A 27931-nucleotide genomic window follows, 5' to 3' on the forward strand; every position below is an offset into this window, starting at 1 on the left:
CCGGGTTTAGGCTCTTATCACGGCTAGGTGGACACAATATAGTTTTCTGCTGGTACCTTAAGAGTGCCTTAGGGGTTAGGCTTTTTATCATGGCGTGGTGGACTCACTATAGTTTTTTGCTGGTACCTTAAGAGTGCCTCAGGGGTCAGGCTCTTATCATGACTTTGGTGGTCTCTATATATTTTTCTGCTGGTACCTTACGAGGGCCTCAGGGGTCAGCCTTTTATCACACCCAGTTGGACTCCATATAGTCTTCTGCTGGTAGCTTAATAGTGCCTCAGGGGTTGGTCTATTGCTCCTGGTGTGGCCCCAATAACTGTTTTACAAGTGACTTAAAAGTCCCCCAGGGATTGAATCCCTTTTGCTACTGGGTGGACCCCATGTACTGTTCAATGTTCTGCTGGTCCCTTAAGAGTGCCTCAGGGGTTGGTCTATTGCTCCTGGTTTGGCCCCTAATAAACAGTTTTCACAAGTGACTTAAGAGTGCCCCAGAGATTGAATCCCTTTTGCTACTGGGTGGACCCCATATACTGTTCTACCGGGGCTGAACAGTGCATTGCGGGGTGAATCCCTATCTCTTCTGGGTGGACTCCATGTGGTATTCTATTAGTGACTTAAGAGTTCCTTGTAGGGGTTAAGTTGCTATTATTTCTGCATTTACTCCACGTAGTGGCCTGCTGGTGGCTTAACAATGCCAGAAAGGTTCAGCTTCTTTTACTTCTGATTGGACTCCATATGGTTTCCTACTGGTGGCTAAACAGTGCCCCAGCACGTAAATCCCTAATGCTGCTGGGTGGACTCTACAGTGTTTCCCTAAGGTTAAACATGTCTCTGCATATTGCTGTTGACCAGAGAAGCAGGGGTGGTTGGAAGTACTCTTCGTAACACAACTAATTGTCAGACTGGCATCTTTCTTCAGTTCAAATTCCTTTACAGTAAAGGTCCCTGTTAGAATCTGAGCCATGCAAATAATTCTAACATCACGTCATACACATTACATTCCTTGTTAACTTTTCTTCCTCCATTTTACTGAAAATTGAGACGCAGCTGCATACCTTTACGATTTAACCAGCTATTTCTTTGTGCCTGATGCATGCAAACAAAGGCTTTCACGAAAGCAGGTGCTAGCACTTCAAAGCCAAACACACTGGGTTTGCCAGCGCCTATTGTCTTTGACACGTTTAATATATTAAAACAGAGGACGAGAATGATTGTGCGGAAGATAAATGAGCCAACTAATTTGAAAGCATTTTCCTCTTACCTAACCACCTGTCCCTGACCTTTAATAAATGTTTAATATGTTTGGCAGGGACTGTGTTCTCTGAAAAAAGAACACGTAGAGCCATGTACAGAAGCATGCAGGCCTTGTGTTTGAGGAGATGTACGATAGTTGGACACAGTAGCCCTTTTAGGCAATGTCTTTGTGCTTTTTGTATATGTTGCAATCCAAGTAACCCTCACTCCACAAGGCAAACTGGCACAGTAAAGGCACTCCTTAACGCACCACAACAGGCTGTAAGTCTCTTCGGCTCACATTACATTTGAAATGACTGGCGTCTCCCCACTGCTGGCCCTGGACAATTAGAACAAAAGGTGAAAGGATTTCACTGAAAGGCCCTCTGCTCTGATACCCAGGAGGCTCAACACAGATTCATTGTACTCACGCCACGCCTTTGAATGGGAAACCGAGAGATGTGTTGGCAACAGTGTACAGGCACATAAACCAACGCCAGCAGATGTCTCAGAGAAGGGTAAACGGGGCATTTAATTAGGTGAAACGGGTGCTGAGGCCTGGTATAGCTCTGCATGTTTGGTGGACCTATATAGAAAACACAACAGAAAACAGGCTGAACCCATAGACATTGTTTATACGATGCATTGGTACGTCTTTGTGGTTTCCTTGCAAATAACGTGGATACACTTGCAGCAGCCAGGCCCGTTGTCAGGATTTGTATCTTTTTACACTCTCACACCTAGCTGAGATCCTGGAATCATGTGACCAGACAATCGCTTATTACACTGTTTACAATTGCATTTTATGAACAAACCTCAAATATCCTTATTAAAAAAGTTAACATTCAGACCCTGGCTTAGGAATCCTTCCCCTACTGCTCCAATGTCCCGCGGTTATTTGATGCTCGGCTTGAAAGGGCCCTCCTAATCATAATGACTTCTGGCACAAATTGCTTGGGCCCTCATTACAACCTTCCGCCCACCAAGGTTGGACCGCCGGACGGCCGCCAATGCAGCCACACTCCCGCCGTGGTCATTTTGAGATCCCCGCCGGCCCAGCGGAGATCACAGCCGCAACACAGGAGCCGTTGGTGTTGCGGCTGTGCGACGGGTGCAGTTGCACCCGTCGCGCTTTTCACTGTCTGCACAGCAGACAGTGAAAAGCGGCACAGGGCAGTGTCAGGGGCCCCGCGACTCCCCATACCGCCAGGAAAAGGCTGGCAGTAGGGAGACTCGTAATCCCCTGGGCAGCTCTGCCCTGGCGGATTAAAACCGCCGGTACTGAAGTGGCGGTAAACCAGCGGTGTGACCGTGGCACTTCCGCGGTCGTAATACCATGGGAAACACTGCCAGCCTGTTGGCGGTGCTTCCGTCGGAACAGCCCTGGCGGTCTTTGACAGCCAGGGTTGTAATGACCCCCTAAGTCTTTTAGATTGTGGGTCTTAATTGTTTTAACAAGATACTACACGTCCTCAGCCCATTGCCAATTGTCTCACAGTCAGCACTTCAGATGGGGAAATTAGGCCCTCATTCATAGTCGAGCTGGGGATCGTGGGTCAGGTGCAAACAGGAATTGCATGAGAGTCAGGATTACAATGTAAGCGGTAATACCGCTCCTTTTCCATGCACGATTTTTACCAGGTAAAACCTGGTGGGGTTTGTGAGCGGCTCATACTGCATATTCCATGTTTTACAGCTCTGAATGAAGGGAAGCATGCAGCATTACCACTCTAGCCTCATTCCAAGGCAGGCAATACAGAATGGAGCTACAACACTGCACCAACTAAATACTACAATCCACGGTATCGGGCATCTCATAAGGAGGCCATTAGCCGCATTCTGGAAATCTATTTTGGCAAGTCTCTGGAGCGCACCACATCACACATGGCTGCCTTTCAGAAACACTGGAACCCCCAGTAGAGGCGTTCCAGTCTCTCTTGTAAGGGACCGCTGTGAGAGACTGCCCTTCAGTATCCTCCTCGCTGCTCTGGTCAAGTGCGCCTAATTTTCCTCATTCTTTCATAACAAAAGAATTCTAGTCACGCTATACCTTTGCAACCATACGATAATCCATTTGGGGCCTTCGCATATTTTTTCATAAACGGAAGGCACAATATGAGGGCGCGGTTCAAACAAGAAAGGCGACTTTTTCTGCCAAATGCCTGTTGAAGGTTCATTGCAGGGGCAGCGTGGGATGTGAGCAGGTACGTCACTGTAAACACGGTAGAGGTGTGTACATGCTGAGGCTGCCCAATGAGAGAGTTTGAGGAATCCTTTACTCATCTTGTGTTTGTCTTGTCTGGGTGTTGGGAAAGAAAAACAAAACAAAAAGCATGACAGGTGTTTCAGTCTTGTGATCCAGATGTCATCTCCAGCTCACATGAACCCGTCAAGAGCTTTGCATGATGCTGTTACTCAGGTATTTCTTCCCACTCCCGTACCTAATGAAGAGGCCACCTGTTCAGTCCTTAATTTGAGTCAGTGGTTGCCGGTAGTGGCCCTGGCACTCATTTCTAGGGACCAGCATTTATTTGTTTCTCCTGAGGCACTTACAGACTGTAAGAGTGAGAAAACAAACAAAGCGGAAAAGTGAGAGGAAGAGAAAAATTGGAAAACTATCAAAAAAAGAGACAGCAGGGGATAAAACGGCAGGGAGAGTTCTGAAAGTGCATTGCAAAGGCCTGAGGTGGATTCTTGATGAGTGCGGTGGGCGGGGGACGAGTGGAAGGGGACTGTAATTATGTGTGTGTATTTACAGAAGTATTTTTATGCCTAAAATATGTTTCACCTTCTAGGAGTCGTGACTGTATTGTATGGGTTTTTGTATATGAATCATGACCATGTCTGTGATCTTCATGAAAACAATGAGCAAACACACTTTCTATTAGTTTAACATAACAGAATAATGTCTACATTTGCAGAAGGTATGCTTTCTTAGTTCAACATGAAACCATGTCTCCTGCGTGGGAGCAGGTCTTAAAATTATTTAAAAAATAATAATAATAAAATAAAAACGTACCTGCTCCTCATGCGCCGCTCCTCTCCTTTGTCTCCTGCCTCAGGCACATGCTCCCAGCCTGCCCTGTGGCAAGTCCTGACGCTGGCAGACTTGGACCATGTGCAGGCACTCTCCAGCCAGCATCCGTGTTGCTGGCCTGGAGGGAGCCTACAGCGCATGTGTTTTTGGCCGGCCCAAGACGGCCGGCCAAACACAGATGCGCTCTGAGGGGAGTGCACAGTGCACTCGGTGCTCGCACCCCGTGGCCTCGCCCCTTCCACCACTACATAGTTTATTATCCCTTCGTGGTGAAAGGTTTGCAGCTTCTGCTGCTGGTGGGGGGTCATGCTCCTCCGCCTATACGGAGGAGCCGCCCTGATGGCCCAAGCCCTCTCTTTAATGGCTTTCTTTGATAGCAATCAGTTAAAGCACGTAGGGCCTGATTTAGACTTCGGCAGAGGGGTTACTCCATCACAAATGCCATATTAAAAAGGGAACCACAACTTGTTGTGTTCAATTGCCACCCCTGAGTGCCTGGCAGGCATCATTGGAGGTATTTTTTGCCGTAAATGTACAGTTGTGTCCGAAAATACATTTCTGAATCTGGCCAACTCTGTTAAAGTTGCATATTTACCTGGGTCTTCCAGACCTAGAACTTTACTATTACGCATCCAAGCTGCAACGTGCTGCTCAATGGGTGTTGGGGGATGACAACTGGGAGACAAGGATACTGTGTGGGACATACGGTGCTCACGCCTTGATGGAGCTGCTCATTGGAGGCTCACGCACAGTATCAGATACTCCTTATCTGGTTAGACAGGTGGCAAAAGTCAGGGAACAAGTAGTTACGAGGGTGTTTAAAAGACCTCCCTTTGCTAGGGAGCTAGATAAATAGATGTCGCTCCCATTACAACATATTAGGGAAGACGTCTGTAGTAAGATGGAGGGAGGGGGATGTGAAACACTGAGCAGTTTGTACCCAGGAGAGGTGTTCCTCACCTTTTCAGAGGCATGAGAGATATTTGAATTTGGGATGAGGGGAGGTATTCCTCCAGTACGCTAAGCTGGTGAGCACAGCACAAGAGATACGGACGGAATTCCAGAGCATGCACAGAGTGACGGAAAGCCTGCATTTATTACTAATGACCAGGTCAACAAGACATATGGTGACGCACCTCTACAAGATACTCAACACAGACAGGGTATGGGCAGAGCCTGTTGTGGGGCGAGCATGGGGTGGAGGAGTTAGCAGCACCCTTTACTGACCTGGAATGGGCCACTACCTGCAAGTTGGTGAAGACCATCTTGTGAAATGGTACATTCAAATTGGCCCACTTTATCTACCTTCATTGCATGTATTTAAAACCAGTTAAACTTAGCAGGATGTATGTGGGTAGGGAAGCAACCTCATGTAGATGTGGGGGGAAGGGGGCCTCCGTCCTTCATATGGCATGGAATGTCAGAGCCTGCATGATTAATGGCAAAGGGGTGGTGGCGAAGATGCGGGAGGTGACAGTGTTAGAAATAGAGGAATCACCCCAGGTGTGTCTGCTTGGTATTATTAGAAAGACCCAGAGGAGATAAAATGAGCTAGAAGTTCCTGCAATTGGCGATACTACTGGCCAAAAGGAGGGTGGCCATTGGGTGGCTGAGTATGAGGGTCCCTTCCATCACACTGTGGTGCAGGGATGTGGAAGATTGGGTAATCACTGAAGAGGTACAAATGAAAAGTAATCGTAGAGAGGACAAATTGCAGGTAGATTTATAAACGTGGGCTGTATTACTGGAGAACATGCACACACCCCAGGAAGGACATGATGAACGGGGACCGCAATCATAGGTACAAATCTTGCCACACTCAAGGGCATGATTTGGGGAATGTGGGGCAGCCACGATCCCACTGGGCCACAATGAGTGGGCAGAGAATAGAACTGGGGAAACAAAGGAGACCCTAGGCAAAGAGAAAGGTGTGGTAAATCGGGCTGCACAGTGGGTGTTATCTACAACCAAATTGACAGTACCAATGGGAACCTCAGGGTTGGAGAATGAATTAAGAGAGGCGTAAGACTGATTTCCTTGTAGTGTATCATTGATGAAGATGCAACTGTATGATGACTGTACCATTTCATGTTTTTGTTGTTATTGTTACTATTCAATTTGCTCTACTCATTGGCAGAAACAGCAATTGTATGCATGTTATTACTGCAAAGTTGTGTATTGCCCCATAGTGGGCCAATGGCTGACTACAGATTAATAAAAGTAAACTTTTTTTTTTTTTTTTAAAGATGCCTATTTACAAAGGAATAGCAGGATTCTTGGGACAGGGGGCCACAACTGTCTTTTTGCCCCAACCCTTGCGGTGTAGGGTACAAATATATGCTATTAACATTACATGGACTTTACATGCAGTCCATTTTAGAACACCAAGGGCCAGATGTACAAAGGTATGTAGCGGTCGCAAATGGCCACATTTGCCGTTTGCGATCGCTAAATGGGCTTGTACAATGTATCAACCCTATTTTGTGAGTCGGTAAACTGTTAAAACATTGCAAAATAGGGCCTGTGACTTGCTGTCAGGAAGGGGCATGCCAAAGGTGTCCCTTCTTAATAGCAAGTCCCAGGGGGATGTATGATTGTTTTGCAAATGTGGATGTGGTCCCCAAAAAATCACAGTTACCACCAATATCAAATTGGTGGTAACCCATTCACAAATGGGAAGGGGTCCTCTTTGGACCCCTTCCCCTTTGTGAATAGGGGTGTCAAAAAAAAAATCAGAACACACAGGCAGTGGTCCCACTGACCACTGCCTACTCTGAAAAAAATTAGGAGGAAACTTTTCATTTTCTTTGTAATACTTCCCATTTTCCCTTAAGTAAAATGGGCTGCATTTAAAACAAATGCTTTATTTAAAAAGCAGTCACAGTCCTGGTGGTCTGCTGACCACAGCATGCCGCCACCCCTGTGATTGTAGCCATTCACAATGGACCTGCCTCATGAATATTGATGAGGCAGGTCCCTTGTGACCCGTTTGCCTATCACAAAAAGTGTTGAAGACACTTTTGTACATTAGGGATTGCGACTTGCGAATCGCTAAAATTAGCAAATTGAGTCGCAATCCATAGTGATCGTACATATGGCCCCTAGGTCCCTGCGACAAATGAATGATCCTACTTAGCTCTGTTACTAGGATTGAAACCTGTGAGCTACAGCTGATGCAAAAGACACATTAATTATCTGAGCTATGTTGCCATGTCTGTATCTGCCTGAGAGATTCAGCAATCTGCCCTGTTCACCATAACCCAGTGAGTTATACATAACACAGATTACGGGCTGCATCAGAATTACAAGGCCCACAGGTTCTTGCACAAAACAGTCTAAACCCCAGGGTGAAATACAGTCTATGAAATGAGGAACAGCCAGGCGATTTCCTGTAGTATTCTTTGTTTCTTAAGGGGAGCTCCGCATCGGCTTAGCTATTCTCTGAGTTGCATAGACCACACGTTTTAAAATGGTTCCCTAGTAATATAGTCCTTTTAGGTCATGTCCAACTGTTCTTTAGCTAAACCCAATATAAATCTTCTTTTCTGACGCTGTAACACCTGCCCCTTGTTTTCTTTCCACTTAAAGCTTTGCCCCAGTCTCCAGTAACCATCACTTGACCAGAAATAGCAGCTTACTATAAACACTCTTGCTTCTTGTAGACAAGTTACAGGTTTTAGCTTTTTGACAGCTTTTATCATAATCTCTCCAAGAGGATCATATGTTAAACTTTGGTCATCCTTGTTAGATGCATTTTATAGACTTTGAAACGTTTTGATAATACGCTAATTAGATTCAGGTTACCACCAACATCACATTGCTTTTAATTTGAAAACACAAGGATACTATCCTGTTGCTGTTGTCAAGTTCATCATATTGAACAATAATCTCTGCCCACCTAGGCTTCTGGTGGAAAACCATGTTGGCAGTAATTAAAGAAAATCATAATAGCCCAAATGGCAAAACAAAACATGCTATGATGCTAAATGTTTCTGACATTTTCTCGATTTTCTGCAACTTTCGTGAAATTTGCTAAGTTCAAACTGAAACAAAAACATTCTGAGAGCATGGGTTTCAGTGAAAAAATATCTCACCTAAAACATACTTCTAAAGGGCAAATTATGCCATAAACATATTTTTAAGAGAGAGTTTTTCTAGAAGAGTGTTTCACTAGTTTATTGAACTTTGCAAACTTTTGTTAAATTTGCAAGCGAAATTTAAATTATGTCCTCTCTTAAAAATCATATCATGTTATAAATATGTGCAAATTATTTACTTTTTTTTTCTCCTCGCTAAATCTCCATTTATTGTTTAGGTTACATCCAAAAATGCATTGCACGTTTGCTTTACATTACAAGTATAGTTGCGCGTGATCATTTGAATACTCAATCACCACTCTTTGGAGCCGATCTACTCATATGGAATATTATACCATACTAGGGTAATATAACGTGGAAGTAAATAGATGTACAAGTGTGAATACAAAATGTGAATTTGCAAGAGTAAATCAAGCCATTTGCACATGTAATTTGAACGCACACACTCAAATGGCTTTGTGAGTCGGTCTCGAAGTAGCAATCCTACAGAAGATATCGACTCACAACCATAGTTAGAAACTCTGAGTGAATGACTGGTTTTAACTGGCTTTTGGATGCACTAACTGCATTTGAAAGCTTTTAAGTGTTCCTCACTCCACCCAAGAGGGACAGAACCCAATTTGCATTCTTTTCTTGCTATTACCTGAATAATTTTGTTTGTGTACACATATCTTGTGTATATATCTTATCCTCATACTGAGGGTACTCACTGAGATACTTTTGGCATATTGTCATAAAAAATAAAGTACCTTTTATTTTTAGTACTTCTGTGTATTGTGTTTTCTTATGATATTGTGCATATGACACCAGTGGTATAGTAGGAGCTTTACATGTCTCCTAGTTCAGCCAAAGCTGCTTTGCCATAGCTACCTTCTATCAGCCTAAGCTGCTAGAAACACCTCTTCTACACTAATAAGGGATAACTGGACCTGGCACAAGGTGTAAGTACCTTTTGGTACCCACTACAAGCCAGGCCAGCCTCCTACAGTGAGAGCAAGTTCAATTAATCACTAGTGTATTTGCACCAAAATATACTGTCTAGTGCAAAAATATTTTTTTTACAGGGCTGAGGGTCCTACAAATAATATTCTTTCTCTTCTCTACAGAGCCAAAGACAGTATGTACCATGCATTGACATATGCCACCATGTTGGAAATGCAAGCAATGATGACTTTCGATCCTCAGGATATACTCAATGCTGGGAACACCATGAAGGAAGCTCAAGCAATATGCCAGAAGTAAGTATTTTTTCAGATTAAAATAGGATAGAGTAGAGCAAATTCTGTTTTCTTGAAGCAGCACCTTAAGATATTGTTAAGATGTGGCTTTCATGTCTCTGTATTGTTTGCAGTCTATTACAAATATAATTTATTTATACACTTATTTAGGACATCCTAGTCTGATAAAGGGAGGGTCTCTGTAAAAAAAAGAAGAAACAAACATGAATAATTTAATAAATACAAATACGTGAATGAAAAGAAATGTTACTATTTCAAATAAATTCAAAGCCTTAAAACAGGAGCAAATTAGACCTACTAATGGATAGATAATTAAGCATAAATGTCGGGATGGGAATGTCCTTTGCATGGCAAATGGGTGTGTACCCCTGCCCTGAGTGACCTAATTGCGGGTGGAATCTGATATCCTAACTTTTTGTTGGCCCAGCTTACCTGCTCATCTGGTGTTTACTCTGAGGCCTAGGGTTGTCCATGATGATTCCAAGGTCCGGAATCTGTTCTGTGACCTGGAGGACCACACCACATGTGCCCCCTTTATTGACATAGGACTCCTGTGCTGTTGTTATCAAGCACTAGTGGAAGCATGCTGATGGTTTCATAGATTTATAATGCTGAAAAAAACGTTTTTTCTGGTTCGAGGGTTACTCGTGAAAAACTCTGCTTAAATGTGACTCCCAGGCCCAACATTAACATTTTATGTATATATTGAGTATGTGAATGTGACGTGTGAATGGTAGCAAGGCTTTGTGTTGTGGTGATAGTCTAATTGCTGGGACAGTGAAATCCATTGTGATGAGTCCTCTTCTGACATGGCACAAGATGGAGGATGGAATACAACTTCTTCAGACAGTGGAAATTTATTTCTTGCCTTCCTAGAGCTTAAGGGAGATATCTTAGGCACTGAGGCATGGGAGGATGAAGACAGAGCTAACCTTAGAAATGCTAAGAAGGCCCTTTTTGTAGGGAATTACTGATCAGTCCTTGAGCACTGCCATTAGGTTGATGGTAGGGGAGTGAGGGTGAGTCAGCAGATTCTGTGATTAACCACTTCGCTGCCAGGCCTTTTCCCCCTCCTGTGCCAGGCCTTTTTTTGCCTATTTGGGGCAGTTCGCGCTTAGGCCCTCATAACTTTTTGTCCACATAAGCTAACCAAGCCAAATTTGCGTCCTTTTTTTCCAACATCCTAGGGATTCTAAAGGTACCCAGACTTTGTGGGTTCCCCTGAAGGAGGCCAAGAAATTGGCCAAAATACAGTGAAAATTTCGTTTTTTTCAAAATAATAGGAAAAAGGGGCTGGAGAAGAAGGCTTGTGGTTTTTCCCCTGAAAATGGCATCAACAAAGGGTTTGCGGTGCTAAACTCAGCAGCTTCCCAGCTTTCAGGAACAGGCAGACTTGAATCCGAAAACCCAATTTTCCAACACAATTTTGGCATTTTACTGGGACATACCCCATTTGTGCAATTTTTTGTGCTTTCAGCCTCCTTCCAGTCAGTGACCGGAATGGTCATGAAACCAATGCTGGATCCCAGAAACCTAAACATTTCTGAAAAGTAGACAAAATTCTGAATTCAGCAAGGGGTCATTTGTGTAGATCCTACAAGGGTTTCCTACAGAAAATAACAGCTGAAAAAGAAAAATATTGAAATTGAGGTGAAAAAAACATCAATTTTTCTCTACTTTTTACTCTGTAACTTTTCCCTGCAATGTCAGATTATCGAAAGCAATATACCGTTACGTCTGCTGGACTCCTCTGGTTGCGGGGATATATAGGGTTTGTAGGTTCATCAAGAACCCGAGAAACCCAGAGCCAATAAATGAGCTGCACCCTGCAGTGCATTTTCATTCTATACCGGGTATACAGTAATTCATTTGCTGAAATATAAGGAGTAAAAAATAGCTATCAAGAAAACCTTTGCATTTCCAAAAAGGGCACAAGATAAGGTGTTGAGGAGCAGTGGTTATTTGCACATCTCTGAATTCCGGGGTGACCATAGTAGCACGTGAATTACATGGAATTTCTCAAATAGATGTCTTTTTTACACACACCCCTATATTTGGAAGGAATAAATGTAGAGAAAGACAAGGGGCAATAACACTTGTTTTGCTATTCTATGTTCCCCCAAGTCTCCCGATAAAAATGATACCTCACTTGTTTGGGTAGGCCTAGCGCCCGCAACAGGATATGCCCCAAAACACAACGTGGACACATCACAGAAAACATAGCTGTTTTTAGCAAAGTGACTACCTGTAGATTTTGGCCTCTAGCTCAGCCGCCACCTAGGGAAACCTACCAAACCTGTGCATTTCTGAAAACTAGAGACCTAGGGGAATCCAAGGAGGGGTGACTTGTGTGGCTCGGACCAGGTTCTGTTACCCAGAATCCTTTGCAAACCTCAAAATTTGGCTAAAAAAACACATGTTCCTCACATTTCTGTGGCAGAAAGTTCTGGAATCTGAGAGGAGCGACAAATTTCCTTCCACCCAGCATTCCCCCACGTCTCCCGATAAAAATGATACCTCACTTGTGTGGGTAGGCCTAGCGCCCGCGACAGGATATGCCCCAAAACACAACCTGGACACATCACAGAAAACAGAGCTGTTTTTAGCAAAGTGACTACCTGTAGATTTTGGCCTCTAGCTCAGCCGCCACCTAGGGAAACCTACCAAACCTGTGCATTTCTGAAAACTAGAGACCTAGGGGAATCCAAGGAGGGGTGACTTGTGTGGCTCGGACCAGGTTCGGTTACCCAGAATCCTTTGCAAACCTCAAAATTTGGCTAAAAAAACACATGTTCCTCACATTTCTGTGGCAGAAAGTTCTGGAATCTGAGAGGAGCCACAAATTTCCTTCCACCTAGCGTTCCCCCACGTCTCCCGATAAAAATGATACCTCACTTGTGTGGGTAGGCCTAGCGCCCGCGACAGGATATGCCCCAAAACACAACGTGGACATATCACAGAAAACAGAGCTGTTTTTAGCAAAGTGACTTCCTGTAGATTTTGGCCTCTAGCTCAGCCGCCACCTAGGGAAACCTACCAAACCTGTGCATTTCTGAAAACTAGAGACCTAGGGGGATCCAAGGAGGGGTGACTTGCGGGGCTCGGACCAGGTTCTGTTACCCAGAATCCTTTGCAAACCTCAAAATTTGGCTAAAAAAACACATGTTCCTCACATTTCTGTGGTAGAAAGTTCTGGAATCTGAGAAGAGCCACAAATTTCCTTCCACCTAGCGTTCCCCCACGTCTCCCGATAAAAATGATACCTCACTTGTGTGGGTAGGCCTAGCGCCCGCGACAGGATATGCCCCAAAACACAACGTGGACATATCACAGAAAACAGAGCTGTTTTTAGCAAAGTGACTACCTGTAGATTTTGGCCTCTAGCTCAGCCGCCACCTAGGGAAACCTACCAAACCTATGCATTTCTGAAAACTAGAGACCTAGGGGAATCCAAGGAGGGGTGACTTGTGTGGCTCGGACCAGGTTCTGTTACCCAGAATCCTTTGCAAACCTCAAAATTTGGCTAAAAAAACACATGTTCCTCACATTTCTGTGGCAGAAAGTTCTGGAATCTGAGAGGAGCCACAAATTTCCTTCCACCTAGCGTTCCCCCACGTCTCCCGATAAAAATGATACCTCACTTGTGTGGGTAGGCCTAGCGCCCGCGACAGGATATGCCCCAAAACACAACGTGGACATATCACAGAAAACAGAGCTGTTTTTAGCAAAGTGACTACCTGTAGATTTTGGCCTCTAGCTCAGCCGCCACCTAGGGAAACCTACCAAACCTGTGCATTTCTGAAAACTAGAGACCTAGGGGGATCCAAGGAGGGGTGACTTGCGGGGCTCGGACCAGGTTCTGTTACCCAGAATCCTTTGCAAACCTCAAAATTTGGCTAAAAAAAACACATGTTCCTCACATTTCTGTGGCAGAAAGTTCTGGAATCTGAGAAGAGCCACAAATTACCTTCCACCCAGCGTTCCCCCACGTCTCCCGATAAAAATGATACCTCACTTGTGTGGGTAGGCCTAGCGCCCGCGACAGGATATGCCCCAAAACACAACGTGGACATATCACAGAAAACAGAGCTGTTTTTAGCAAAGTGACTACCTGTAGATTTTGGCCTCTAGCTCAGCCGCCACCTAGGGAAACCTACCAAACCTATGCATTTCTGAAAACTAGAGACCTAGGGGAATCCAAGGAGGGGTGACTTGTGTGGCTCGGACCAGGTTCTGTTACCCAGAATCCTTTGCAAACCTCAAAATTTGGCTAAAAAAACACATGTTCCTCACATTTCTGTGGCAGAAAGTTCTGGAATCTGAGAGGAGCCACAAATTTCCTTCCACCTAGCGTTCCCCCACGTCTCCCGATAAAAATGATACCTCACTTGTGTGGGTAGGCCTAGCGCCCGCGACAGGATATGCCCCAAAACACAACGTGGACATATCACAGAAAACAGAGCTGTTTTTAGCAAAGTGACTACCTGTAGATTTTGGCCTCTAGCTCAGCCGCCACCTAGGGAAACCTACCAAACCTGTGCATTTCTGAAAACTAGAGACCTAGGGGGATCCAAGGAGGGGTGACTTGCGGGGCTCGGACCAGGTTCTGTAACCCAGAATCCTTTGCAAACCTCAAAATTTGGCTAAAAAAACACGTTCCTCACATTTCTGTGGCAGAAAGTTCTGGAATCTGAGAAGAGCCACAAATTTCCTTCCACCCAGCGTTCCCCCACGTCTCCCGATAAAAATGATACCTCACTTGTGTGGGTAGGCCTAGCGCCCGCGACAGGATATGCCCCAAAACACAACGTGGACATATCACAGAAAACAGAGCTGTTTTTAGCAAAGTGACTACCTGTAGATTTTGGCCTCTAGCTCAGCCGGCACCTAGGGAAACCTACCAAACCTGTGCATTTCTGAAAACTAGAGACCTAGGGGAATCCAAGGAGGGGTGACTTGCGGGGCTCGGACCAGGTTCTGTTACCCAGAATCCTTTGCAAACCTCAAAATTTGGCTAAAAAAACACATGTCCCTCACATTTCTGTGGCAGAAAGTTCTGGAATCTGAGAGGAGCTACAAATTTCCTTCCACCCAGCGTTCCCCCAAGTCTCCCGATAAAAATGATACCTCACTTGCGTGGGTAGGCCTAGCGCCGGCGACAGGAAACACCCCAAAGCGCAACGTGGACACATCCTAAATTTTGGAAAAAAACAGAGGTGTTTTTTGCGAAGTGCCTACCTGTAGATTTTGGCCTCTAGCTCAGCCGGCACCTAGGGAAACCTACCAAACCTGTGCATTTCTGAAAACTAGAGACCTAGGGGAATCCAAGGAGGGGTGACTTGCGGGGCTCGGACCAGGTTCTGTTACCCAGAATCCTTTGCAAACCTCAAAATTTGGCTAAAAATACACGTTACTCACATTTCTGTGGCAGAAAGTTCTGGAATCTGAGAGGAGCGACAAATTTCCTTCCACCCAGCATTCCCCCACGTCTCCCGATAAAAATGATACCTCACTTGTGTGGGTAGGCCTAGCGCCCGCGACAGGATATGCCCCAAAACACAACCTGGACACATCACAGAAAACAGAGCTGTTTTTAGCAAAGTGACTACCTGTAGATTTTGGCCTCTAGCTCAGCCGCCACCTAGGGAAACCTACCAAACCTGTGCATTTCTGAAAACTAGAGACCTAGGGGAATCCAAGGAGGGGTGACTTGCGGGGCTCGGACCAGGTTCTGTTACCCAGAATCCTTTGCAAACCTCAAAATTTGGCTAAAAATACACGTTACTCACATTTCTGTGGCAGAAAGTTCTGGAATCTGAGAGGAGCGACAAATTTCCTTCCACCCAGCATTCCCCCACGTCTCCCGATAAAAATGATACATCACTTGTGTGGGTAGGACTAGCGCCCACGAAAGGAAAGGGCCCAAAACACAACGTGGACACATCACATTTTTTTATAAAAAGCAGTGCCTACCTGTGGATTTTGGCCTGTAGCTCAGCCGACACCTGAGGAAACCTAGCAAACCAGTGCATTTTTGAAAACTAGAAACCCAGGGGAATCCAAGATGGGGTGACTTGCGGGGCTCTGACCAGGTTATGTTACCCAGAATCCTTTGCAAACATCAAAATTTGGCCCAAAAAACACTTTTTCCTCTCATTTCGGTGACAGAAAGTTCTGGAATCTGAGAGGAGCCACAAATTTCCTTCCACCCAGCGTTCCCCTAAGTCTCTCGATAAAAATGGTACATCACTTCTGTGAGTAGGCCTAGCGCCCACAAAAGGAAATGGCCCAAAACACAACGTGGACACAACATATTTTTTCACAGAAAACAGAGGTGTTTTTTGCAAGGTGCCTACCTGTGGTGTTTGACCTGTAGCTCAGCCGGCCCCAGGGGGGGGGGGGGCAGAAATGCCCTAAAATAAATTTGCCCCCCCAACCCCCACCCTCCCCCGCCGGGAGCGACCCTTGCCTACGGGGTCGCTCCCCCTGCGTGACATTGGCACCAAAAAACAAATCCCCGGTGCCTAGTGGTTTCTGCCCCCTTGGGGGCAGGTTGACCTAAACTCAGCCAATCTGCCCCCAAGGGGGGCAGAAATGGCCTAAATACAATTTGTCCCCCAGGGGAGCGACTTTTGCCTGATGGGTCGCTCCCCATCTCTAAAAAAAAAAAAAACAAAGAAAAAAACGAAAAATTCCCCTGGCGCCTAGAGGTTTCTGCCCCCCCCCCCCGGGGGCAGATCGGCCTAATAATAGGCCGATCTGCCCCCGGGGGGGCAGAAATGGCCTAAAATAAATTTGCCCCCCCAACACCCACCCCCCCCGGGAGCGACCCTTGCCTACGGGGTCGCTCCCCCTGCGTGACATTGGCGCCAAAAAACAAATCCCCGGTGCCTAGTGGTTTCTGCCCCCTTGGGGGCAGATTGACCTAAAATTGGCCAATCTGCCCCCAGGGGGGCAGAAATGGTCTAAATACAATTTGCCCCCCAGGGGAGCGACCCTTGCCTGATGGGTCGCTCCCCATCTCTAAAAAAAGAAACAAAAAAAAAAAAAAACACACAAAAAAAATTGCCCTGGTGCCTAGAGTGTTCTGCCCCCCCGGGGGCAGTTCGGCCTAATAATAGGCCGATCTGTCCCCCGGGGGGGCAGAAATGGCCTAAAATAAATTTGCCCCCCCAACCCCCCTCCCCCGGGAGCGACCCTTGCCTACGGGGTCGCTCCCCCTGCGTGACATTGGCGCCAAAAAACAAATCCCCGGTGCCTAGTGGTTTCTGCCCCCTTGGGGGCAGATTGACCTAAAATTGGCCAATCTGCCCCCAGGGGGGCAGAAATGGTCTAAATACAATTTGCCCCCCCAGGGGAGCGACCCTTGCCTGATGGGTCGCTCCCCATCTCTAAAAAAGAAACAACAAAAAAAAAAAAACACAAAAAAAAAATTGCCCTGGTGCCTAGAGTGTTCTGCCCCCCCCCCCCCCCGGGGGCAGTTCGGCCTAATAATAGGCCGATCTGTCCCCCGGGGGGGCAGAAATGGCCTAAAATAAATTTGCCCCCCCAACCCCCCCCCCCCCCCCCCCGGGAGCGGCCCTTGCCTACGGGGTCGCTCCCCCTGCGTGACATTGGCGCCAAAAAACAAATCCCCGGTGCCTAGTGGTTTCTGCCCCCTTGGGGGCAGATTGACCTAAAATTGGCCAATCTGCCCCCAGGGGGGCAGAAATGGTCTAAATACAATTTGCCCCCCCAGGGGAGCGACCCTTGCCTGATGGGTCGCTCCCCATCTCTAAAAAAAGAAACAACAAAAAAAAAAAACACAAAAAAAAAATTGCCCTGGTGCCTAGAGAGTTCTGACCCCCCCCCCCCCCCCCGGGGGGCAGTTCGGCCTAATAATAGGCCGATCTGTCCCCCGGGGGGGCAGAAATGGCCTAAAATAAATTTGCCCCCCCCAACCCCCACCCCCCCCCCCCGGGAGCGACCCCTGCCTACGGGGTCGCTCCCCCTGCGTGACATTGGCGCCAAAAAACAAATCCCCGGTGCCTAGTGGTTTCTGCCCCCTTGGGGGCAGATTGACCTAAAATTGGCCAATCTTCCCCCAGGGGGGCAGAAATGGTCTAAATACAATTTGCCCCCCCAGGGGAGACACCCTTGCCTGATGGGTCGCTCCCCATCTCTAAAAAAAGAAACAACAAAAAAAAAAAAACACAAAAAAAAAATTGCCCTGGCGCCTAGAGTGTTCTGCCCCCCCTCCCCCCCTGGGGGCAGTTCGGCCTAATAATAGGCCGATCTGTCCCCCGGGGCGGCAGAAATGGCCTAAAATAAATTTGCCCCCCCCAACCCCCACCCCCGCCCCCCGGGAGCGACCCTTGCCTACGGGGTCGCTCCCCCTGCGTGACATTGGCGCCAAAAAACAAATCCCCGGTGCCTAGTGGTTTCTGCCCCCTTGGGGGCAGATTGACCTAAAATCGGCCAATCTGCCCCCAGGGGGGCAGAAATGGTCTAAATACAATTTGCCCCCCAGGGGAGCGACCCTTGCCTGATGGGTCGCTCCCCATCTCTAAAAAAAAGAAAGAACAAAAAAAAAAAACACAAAAAAAAAATTTGCCCTGGCGCCTAGAGGTTTCTTCCCCCCCTGGGGGCAGATCGGCCTAATAGGCCGATCTGCCCCCAGGGGGGGCAGAAATGGCCTAAAATAAATTGCCCTCCCCCCCAGGGAGCGACCCTTGCCTAAGGGGTCGCTCCCTTTGCGTGAAATTCACGCAAAGAAAAAACTCCCTGGTGTCTAATGGTTTCTACCCCCCTTGGGGGCAGATTGGCCTCATCAAAATAGGCCAATCTGCCCCCAAGGGAGGCAGAAATGGCCAAAATATAATTTTCCCCCAAGGGGAGCGACCCTTGCCTAAGGGGTCGCTCCCCACCAAAAAAAAAAAAAAATGAAACCAAAAAAAAAAAAAATGAAACCAAAAAAAAAAAAAAGGTCCCTGGTGCCTAGAGGTTTCTGCCCCCCCTGGGGGCAGATCGGCCTAATAGTAGGCCGATCTGCCCCCAGGGGGGGCAAAAAAGGCCTTCCCGAAAATATGCCCCCCCTGGGAGCGACCCTTGCCCAAGGGGTCGCTCCCTTTTGTCAATAACAATAAAAAATAAAAAAAATCCCTGGTGTCTAGTGGTTTCTACCCCCCTTGGGGGCAGATTGGCCTCATCAAAATAGGCCAATCTGCCCCCAAGGGGGGCAGAAATGGCCAAAATATAATTTTCCCCCAAGCGGAGCGACCCTTGCCTAAGGGGTCGCTCCCCACCTCAATAAAAAAAAATGAAGCAAAAAAAAAAAAATGGTCCCTGGTGCCTAGAGGTTTCTGCCCCCCCTGGGGGCAGATCGGCCTAATAAGGCCGATCTGCCCCCAGGGGGGGCAGAAAAGGCCTTTTCAAAAAAATGCCCCCCCTGGGAGCGACCCTTGCCCAAGGGGTCGCTCCCTTTTGTCAATTGCAAAGAAAAAAAAAAAAATCCCTGGTGTCTAGTGGGGTTTCAAAAGCCGGATTGCAAGCAATCCGGCTTTTGAAACCCTCGGAGGGACTTCAAAGGGAAGGAAATACTTTTCCTTCCCTTTGAAGCCCCTCTGGGCCTCCCAAGTGATTGAAAAAGAAATGCTTTTGCATTTCTTTTTCAATCGCGCTGGAAGCAGAGCTTCCAGTGCGACTAGGGAGGCCCCTGTGACAAATCAGCGCGCGCTGACGTCACCGGGGGGGGTGGGGGGGGGGTCGGGGGTGGAAGGGGAAGGGATTCCCCGGTCAGCCCTGACCTAGGGGGGTGGGGGGGCGTCCCTCGGGAGGAGCGCTAGCGCTTCTCCCGAGGGAAGCATTCAGGACGTAATGGTTACGTCCATGGCGCCACACGGGCGCTGCCATGGACGTAACCATTACGTCCGTGGCGGGGAAGGGGTTAAAGAGGAGGGAGTTTCTAGGCAAGCCATGACATTTTATCTTATTATAATTGCTACCTCAGGGAGGCTGATGAAGGCAACATGCCGAGTCTTCACACTTCAGCGTTTCCATATTTTGGATACTTCTTCTTGGAGCCAGTATCATCAGTACCTGCTGAGTGGGTAATCCCCTTGCACAAAAGCTGTGTCTGCACTACAGCCAGAAAATGAAATTTGAAAAGGAACCACCCGAAACCAGTTCCTGGACTTTAGAACATGGATTAACATCCCTTGTCTAGAGAATGATAAAAAGGGAGGGGCACAAACCATTCAACTTTGTTCCATTTCCTCTTCTTTTTACTAGGGAAGGAAGTGGTCTATAAAGTATGTGAAGAAATGGTGTGATCCAGGGTTTATGTCTGCATGACAGCCAGTCTCCCAGAGGTGAAGGAACCACACGTGACCTCTGTAAAACCTGCTGAAGAAGCTGTAGGGTTGTCTAGCCCCTTGAGGTCTGCCTGCCTGCTGGTAGGGGGAAGAATGTGTGGCCCTGCAGGAGAAGATGCTGTCCCAGAGAAGAAATACAGCTGTGTTCCTAGTGTCTGAAACACCAAGAAGTGCTGACTCGGTCTCAGTGGTGATCTGAGCTGTGAGGGGTCGCCCTTCCCTGCACGATTCACGTAGCAAAGTACATAAAGTAGCAATAACTCTCAGCAATAGTGTTATGTCTATCATCCATGCAGCATAACTGGAGGTAATGTTTCTGCCACTTCCTTGACATTCTTTGGGCCTTGCGAGAATCAATGACTCTTCTATTGCGGAGACTTTCCCAGTAGCCTGGAAACCGAAAGTGCTGAAGATGAGTAACTGCTCTCAAAGCATGCCATATTTTTTGTTCCCAGTGGCAAAGTTTGAAAAATGGGTGCCATACCCGCAATCCTGAATCCACTGCGGAAGACGTTGAGGGTGTGACTGTAAAGAGCACACCATCCTTCTCTTTTCTAAATTGTGTTCCAGTAAATGGATAACATGGGGCTAAACTCAAACACTGAGAGACTTGTTCTTGACCTCGTAACGATAAGCCTACCCATTCGAACGATTGCAAATGCCAGTGTGAACTCTTTTGCTCAAGACCTAAAAAAGCTGACTGTCGAATAGTGAGCTTGCACCCGTGTCAGCCTCTGTCTTTGACCTCTATCTTCACTAGACACAGTAGAAATGTGGGCAGCATTGGAATTGTGTTGGATCACTGTAGAGCAGGACAACTGCACTGGGCTGCTGTTTACTGGACCGAGCAGTAACATTGAGAAAGATGTTAAATAAACAGTAGGCATTTAATTTAACTAACTGAAGTAGAAGAGAAGAAGCAAGTAAGGTGTCCTGCACCACTTAACTTAAGGAACCCATTAATCTTTAAAGACATTTAACAAGAAGCGTGGACAAAAAAGTAAGTCTCTTCAAAATTCCAAAAAGTGTATTTAAAAAAAATGCAAATGTGTTTCACCTTGGTATATCACATTATATCCGTGCTTTTAGAAGTATTTTGAAAAATGATAGTTTTAAAAAATGAATGCAGAAACTTTTATGCCTCCGCCCACCATGACAACAACGCCAATAGTAAAATAAGGGCAAGTCAGTTGTCACACAGAACCTTCTGGGCGGTCTGCGTTGTTATTATACATGGAGAACATTATAGTTTATTAAATCAGACACAAGAAAAGCTTTGGTACAGCACATATCATGACCTCATGTATTTCATGGTGCTCTTAAATCTCATTATGAACAAAAAGGAGGCAAAGTGAAATTAGACAATTCTTTAGGATCGCACAATTTGGTCAAGTGGGGAAGCCATTGATCCCAGGTTTTCTCATTTTACATTGTATAATTAATTATATGTCATTCAAATTCAATAATCTAGTTACTTCCTTTTCACTCTGCAATCTCCCAAGCTATCAATATCACCCACGTTAACTCCTACCCTCACAAAACCCTACTCCCACGTGCTGGCATCAGAGTGGCCCTCAGGCACACCACAGACCACACTTTGCAGCCCCTGGGAAAATGTTTACCAGTACCCATGCTGTAAAGGGTGTGAGGAATGTCATAACAGGCTAGAGCAGGAACTGTGGCTGTAGAACCTAGTAGCTAAATCCTCATTAATTTGTGTAGTATTTTAGTTTGCTGTGCTACTAAAGTACTTATCTTTTTTACTAAGACAAGCACTGGTCTGGAAAGTTAGTTATTGTGTCTCTTGTTTGAGTTCTGAGTCTCTGCCCCTCACACTACCTCCCTGAGAAGCATTTGACTGCTCATCCACCCTCCCCCGAGTGTCAAGACACAGAGGGTCTACTTGGCCCAGTTTGCACAGCTATAGTACAATGGACCCCAGGACTTCAGCTCTGCCTGCCCTATGGTCCTCCTGAATGGGATCTGACAGAAGAGACTGGTTACATAAAAGGTGAATCTTCAAAGCACGATGACCGGCCAGTAGATCTAGGATAAAGACAAACATGTACTTAAAGATAAATCCACAAATGTGGAATGCATGTTTGGAGAAAGTGAGTTGATGAAAAGTTCAAATGTGTCTATTATAGTAATGATACAATCCGAACCTTTCCTATCATGAAGTTACATGTTTCTCATGTTGTGTTTCACAGCGTTACAAGCTTTTCCAATGCATTTCGGGCAACTTGTGTCCTTCATCAGGGAAAAATTACAAAAGATCGCAAAAGTATAAATTAACTAAGGAAACTCTCATTTTCCTGCACGCCTATGGACGGGCAAACATTATCTGTATGAATCACGTGTATAAAAGGCAGGATCCGTAACTGCAGGTGTCTCCTAGTTCACTATTTTACTCACTAAAGTTTATTTGCTTTGAACACTAGGTGCATCCCGACGGTGTTGTTTCTGGCCGTCCGGAATTGTTTCCTGAGTTAATTTATACATTCTTCCCAACTTGGAAACTCCTGTAAATGTTGTCTTACTAACACCAATGGGATATCTTAGTTTAAAAGCCTATAAAAGAGCACTCTATAAATGATGGGGTGGAAGTGGATTTCACTTTGGATCAAAACGTTTTTGCCTGTGCAAGAAAATGGGACATTAAAAAATGACTTTTTATTTAGGCATTAAGTGGAACTCTACAGGTTCATTTTGAGACTAAAGGCCAGATGTATGAAATATTTTTGCATTTGCAAAAGGTCCGATTTGCGGATCTGGGCCACTTGTGACTACAAAAAGGCTTTTGGTCATTATGTAACCTAGATTGCAATTCAGTAACATGTTGTCGAATCTCAATTTGGATTTGTGACAAATGTTTAGGGAGTGCCTTCCAAATACTGAATTAGAATGATGTGTTAATGGTTTGTGACTGAATTCTGGTCACAAAATATTAATACTTGACCAACTGTAAACATGTAGTGGTAAACACACAGTGGTTGCTAATCGAAGGGGCCCACAAGAGACCCCTTCCCCTTTGTGTATGTTGACACATACCTTTTTGAAGAGTGCCTACTCTTAAAAAAAAAAAAGGCACTTACATTTTTCCCTTTTTTAAACACATCCAGTTTTCCTTTAAGGAAAACAGATTGCATTTAAAAACCTTTAATTGTTTAAAAGAAATCACAGACATGGTGTTCTGCTGCCCCCAGCAGGCCTTGACCCCCATGATGGCTGTGCTTCTTAGTGTGTTGCAATTTGTGATGTACTTCATTAATAGCATGAGGTAAGTCAAGTTGCAACCTATTTGGAAACTTTATTAATTAATAATAATTTTAAAAAAACCTCCCTGAATCGTTGCCGTCGTCACCTCCGTACTGCTTCTCTCCAGCGCAGACAGGCTGTAGGCACTGGCTCCCAGCCGGCCCTGCGGCCAGTCCTGACACTATATTCAGAGCAGCGTTAGGATTGGCTGGGAGCAACCAGCCAGGGCGTTCCCAGGCAGGCTGGTAGCCTGTGCCTGCTCTCTCCAACCCGACAACACAGTGCCGGGCTGGAGAGAGCCTACTGCGCATGTGTGTTTGGCCGGCCCAAGACAGCTGCCAAACATACATGCGCAGTGAGGTGGAGTCAATCAGTCAGTCAATCAATCAGGGATTTGTAAAGCACACTACTCACCCGTGAGGGTGTCAAGGCGCTGAGGAGGGGATGGTGAGACGGTGGGGGTGGACAGAGGTGCTGCTACTGCTCGAACAGCCAGGTCTTCAGAAGTTTCCTGAAGGTAAGGAGGTCTTTGGTCTGGCGCAGGTGGGTGGGAAGAGTGTTCCATGTTTTGGCGGCGAGGTGTGAAAATGATCCACTGCTGGTTGTAGTTCTGCGGATGCGTGGGATGGGCGCAAGGGCGAGGTCAGCGGAGCGGAGATGCCGGGTCCGGGTGTAGAAGGAGAGTCGTTGTTTGAGGTATTCTGGTCCGGTGTTGTGCAGTGCTTTGTGAGCATGGGTGTGGAGTTTGAAGGTGATTCTCTTGTTGACTGGGAGCCAGTGCAGATTTTTCAGGTGGTCTTTGATGTGGCAGTTGCGGGGTATGTCCAGGATGAGGCATCCGGAGGCGTTCTGGATGTGTTGCAGCCTCTTCTGGAGTTTGGCTGTGGTTCCTGCATAGAGGGCATTGCCCTAGTCCAGAGTGCTGTGCACTCCCCCTCAGTGCATGTCACAGCCTGTGGTCCCGCCCCTTTCACCCAAAAAACGATAGTAAACATAGTTTGTAATCATTTTTTGGTCAAAGATTTGCAACTGCTGCTGCTGGCGGGGGGGGGGGCGCACTCCTCCGCCCTAGCGGAGGAGCCGCGCCTGCTTGTGGGCACATCCTGCGTGATTCGTGAACTGTGATGCATGTGCCATTGTTCTGTCCACTGCTTTTAGTTTCAGCAAATACGTTTAAAATGCTGTTTTCAAATTATCTATTCATAATAGTCAAAGCAAATCTCTTTTCTAATAAAAACACAACTAAATTTTTGGACCTGTAAATATTTGATAATGCTTGTATATTATTTTAATAATGGAGCCTGTTTCCTGATGGTTTAAGTAGTATAATCAGTGACGTGGATGAGGCTAATATGCTTCTCTCCAGTATATATGTGGTTTCAGATCCATTTTAGCAGTTTGTGTTGTTCGGTGTGTGTAGCCGCAGGTTTTAGAAGTTCAAGTATGTGCCATCTCGAGGACTGGCATGTGCATTTTCCGGCTTGAAGTATGTGTTTGAGATAATTTAGTGTGCTGGCGGTTACCCAACTATATGAAATATAAGAGCGAGATGCGTTGGAGGTTGCTTAAGGTTCTGCCTATTGTGTTTTGTAGGATGTTGTCTGTTGTCACCTATTGGTAGGTGCAGTTGTATATACAGTGACCTCCAAGTGCCGGTCTCACCCTCAAGGGACTCCATTCAAGTGTGCACCCCAGGCTTGGTGGAGTGTGCTGTTATGAGGTCATTAATCCCCTCAAATAAAGATTGACTGAAACTACATAAAACACCTTTAAATAATTTAGGCATACACACATACAAAATATAGTTAGTTTGAAAATATGTTATGTTAAATTGCACCTCACATACGAAATTATTTACAAATGGATTTCGCAGAAAGAGATAAATTGACTACTGCCAGCAGCTCTCATTCTAAAAAACATAACTGTTTACAAAGATTGCTTCTGTTTTTAAAACATATTACGCAACTTGGATTTGTAATTGAGCATTAAATGAAGTGTTTGTCTTCGAAGTCGTTGGTTGTGCACGTTGATGTTGTTTATCTTCCTTGGGTCACAAGATTCTGGGTGCCATTAATTTCAAAGGGCACATGAAGTACTTGATTGAATCATAACAGCTGTTAAATCTAATTGATTCCTTCACTGTAGTGTTTGGCCAGATGTTTTAAGATACGGGTCACATTTTGCAACCAGTATTTGATTTTGTGAACCAACCTACACAGTATTAGTTCCACTGTAAAATTCACCATTCCCAGGGGGCAGCAGAACGACCTGCCTAATGAATATTATCTAGTCAGGCCACAATCCGCTACAGACACGGTGATGGTAGCTTGCATCTTGGGGTTTCCAGTTCCAAATAGAAAACTGCTTTTTTGTTTTGAAAGCTGTCAAAAATAATCACTTTGAAAAGCCATGAGGAGGAGTCCATCCAACCAGACGCTGCCAACAAGATTCCCAAAGGATTGTCCTTTGCAAATCGCTAGTCAACACCTCAAAACAGGTGGTAACCCTAACTGCAAACCACTGACACGTTGCATACCGAATTGCCTCGTTTACGCCACTTCCAATTACGATTCACTACGGATTACAAAACCCATTTTAGGAGCCAGAAAAACGTTTCTGAATCTGAAAATGAGTTGAGTACATTTGAAACAGCCATTTCGCTCACAACCTGTGATTTTGCAATCTCATACTTGCCAAGTCTGGCCCTTTTTACCTTTGCAAATCCACCTTACTAATTCACTACATTAGGTGGACAAATGAGTTACTAGTTTTCGTGTGCCCAGTGTTCTGCTAGGTAATACTGTGCCTGATAACTGCCAATACCGCCAGGCGCGGTATTTACCAGGTGTGGTATTAGAACCGCATCCAGAGTTCAGCTCCCTGAAGTCAGGGATAACACAATAATACCCAATGCTTTCCCCTATTCCGAGCTGCAAAACTCTGATTATTGCAGTGTTTCTTTCCATAACTTACCTTGCAAAAAAAATATGTTTGTAAACGTTTGGCAATTTCGCTCAATTGATTCAGACTCAAAAGATCTCAGCTCAGGGAAAGATGGCTGCGTAGAATTGATTTTCATTTTGTAGTTAATAGGCATGGCTATCCACTCTCATTTGTACTGCGTGTGTGATAAATACTAGTATGAGATGTAATTGTGCTAGCACAGTGAGTGACGCCCATTAATTAAAGCTACAACTCTCTTTATATCTGTCTCTCTCTCTCTCTCTCGTGTGTGTGTGTGAGCTAAAATATTGCACTGCAAGTACAGGAGAAGTTTTTATAAGTAAGCCATGCTACATTAGATTTGTTTGAATAGCTTGGTTTCTCCCGTTATTATTGTTCTGAAACACTAATCTACTAAAATAAATACGTTTTTTAAATTTGATTTTTCCAAGTTTCAGCTGGATCATCCACAAACAAAGATGCCATGGCTAATCTGACATACAAGGGCGGAGAGTATCCAAAACATTGCTTCGTAAATTATAAGATTATTTTACCACATTCAGTTTAGGGGGTGAGTGAATGGCCACGATCAGAGCACTAGCTTCATTGGCCAAGAGGTCAGTTACTCATTTAAAATTTGATGACTTGTTTCTCTAATGCAAAACAGGTCTTGCTCAATACCTGAGATGCTTTTATGAAATTCTTATAAGGTTATGTATATATTTAACTCTAGGTTATGAATTTGGAAAGTATCTTTAAAAAAGCCTCTTTTCCTGTTTAAAAAAAGAGTTGAGACCACGAAGCGAGCTCCATTGCCCATAAAAAGGACATTGCTGCACCTTGCTGTCAGACATGGTAATGAAACAGGCTACTGGGAGAACCAATGGGCCTGCTTTTGTTGAGAATGTGGCCCTCACCAAACCAGGGGAGCACACAATCGAAGTAAATTTGTTCTTTGCTTCATAGCATCTCCGAGGAAACTTCATCAAATTATATAGCAGTTACTCATGCAAATAAGGGACCTGCATCTAAACCTTATTTTGAGTTCCCAATCATGGCAGCTTGTGTATTATCAGACAAATCGAAGACCGTTTAGGTGCAGACTTAAACAATTAATTCAGAAAAACTGAAAAGGTCTCCCATTGAACCAGCTCGCTATGCATTATATACCACTCATCTTGAAACTAGATTAGTGTGGCGTTTTTGCATATTACACGTAATGTTTTTTTGTGCAGTCAAGAATTGTAAACCTAACTCAATCAAGAGGTTTTTCTGGAGCATGGCTTGTCACTCTGAGGGGGTCTCCAGGTGCTGGTTTGGTATTTTGCGGTCGGACTCTCTGGTCTGGTGGAGGTGATGATCGAAAATCCAGTTCTTGAGCTGTTGCTTGAAGTCTTTTAGGGACGGGGCAGTCCGCAGGTGGGGGCTGGGGGGAAGGTGGTTCCAGGATTTGGTAGTGAGGTGGGAAAAGGGAGTTACTCTGAGGCACTTGCGTCAGATGCAGGGGACATGTGCGAGGGAGGACGAGCAGAGGTATCTGGTGGACCTTGAGGCACTGGTTGATGTAGGTGGGCCCAATGTTGTGGAGGGCTCTGTACCTGTGAGTGAGGAGTTTGAAGAGGCATCTTTGCTGTATAGGGAGCCAGTCAAGGGCCCTGAGGTGGGGAGTGATGCTGGGTCTTTGCGGAGGTCAAGAATGATTCTGGTGGCGGTGTTCAGGTGATCTGGAGGTGTCCTATGAGTTGTTTGGTGGTCCCAACGTAGAGAGTGTTG

At 45.7% G+C, this 27931-nt stretch overlaps 1 protein-coding gene across 2 annotated transcripts in view; it reads left to right on the forward strand.

Moving 5' to 3' along the window:
* The window catches only part of TTC39A (tetratricopeptide repeat domain 39A), a 553301-nt gene that overhangs the window by 272645 nt on the left and 252725 nt on the right, over positions 1-27931 (forward strand). For both annotated transcript variants that reach the window (XM_069232685.1, XM_069232686.1), the window contains exon 3: positions 9474-9605. In XM_069232685.1, coding sequence (XP_069088786.1) covers positions 9474-9605 — 132 coding nt within the window. The remainder of the gene's footprint in view (positions 1-9473; positions 9606-27931) is intronic.

Source organism: Pleurodeles waltl, chromosome 4_2 (assembly GCF_031143425.1).
Source record: "Pleurodeles waltl isolate 20211129_DDA chromosome 4_2, aPleWal1.hap1.20221129, whole genome shotgun sequence".
Lineage (NCBI taxonomy): Eukaryota > Metazoa > Chordata > Amphibia > Caudata > Salamandridae > Pleurodeles > Pleurodeles waltl.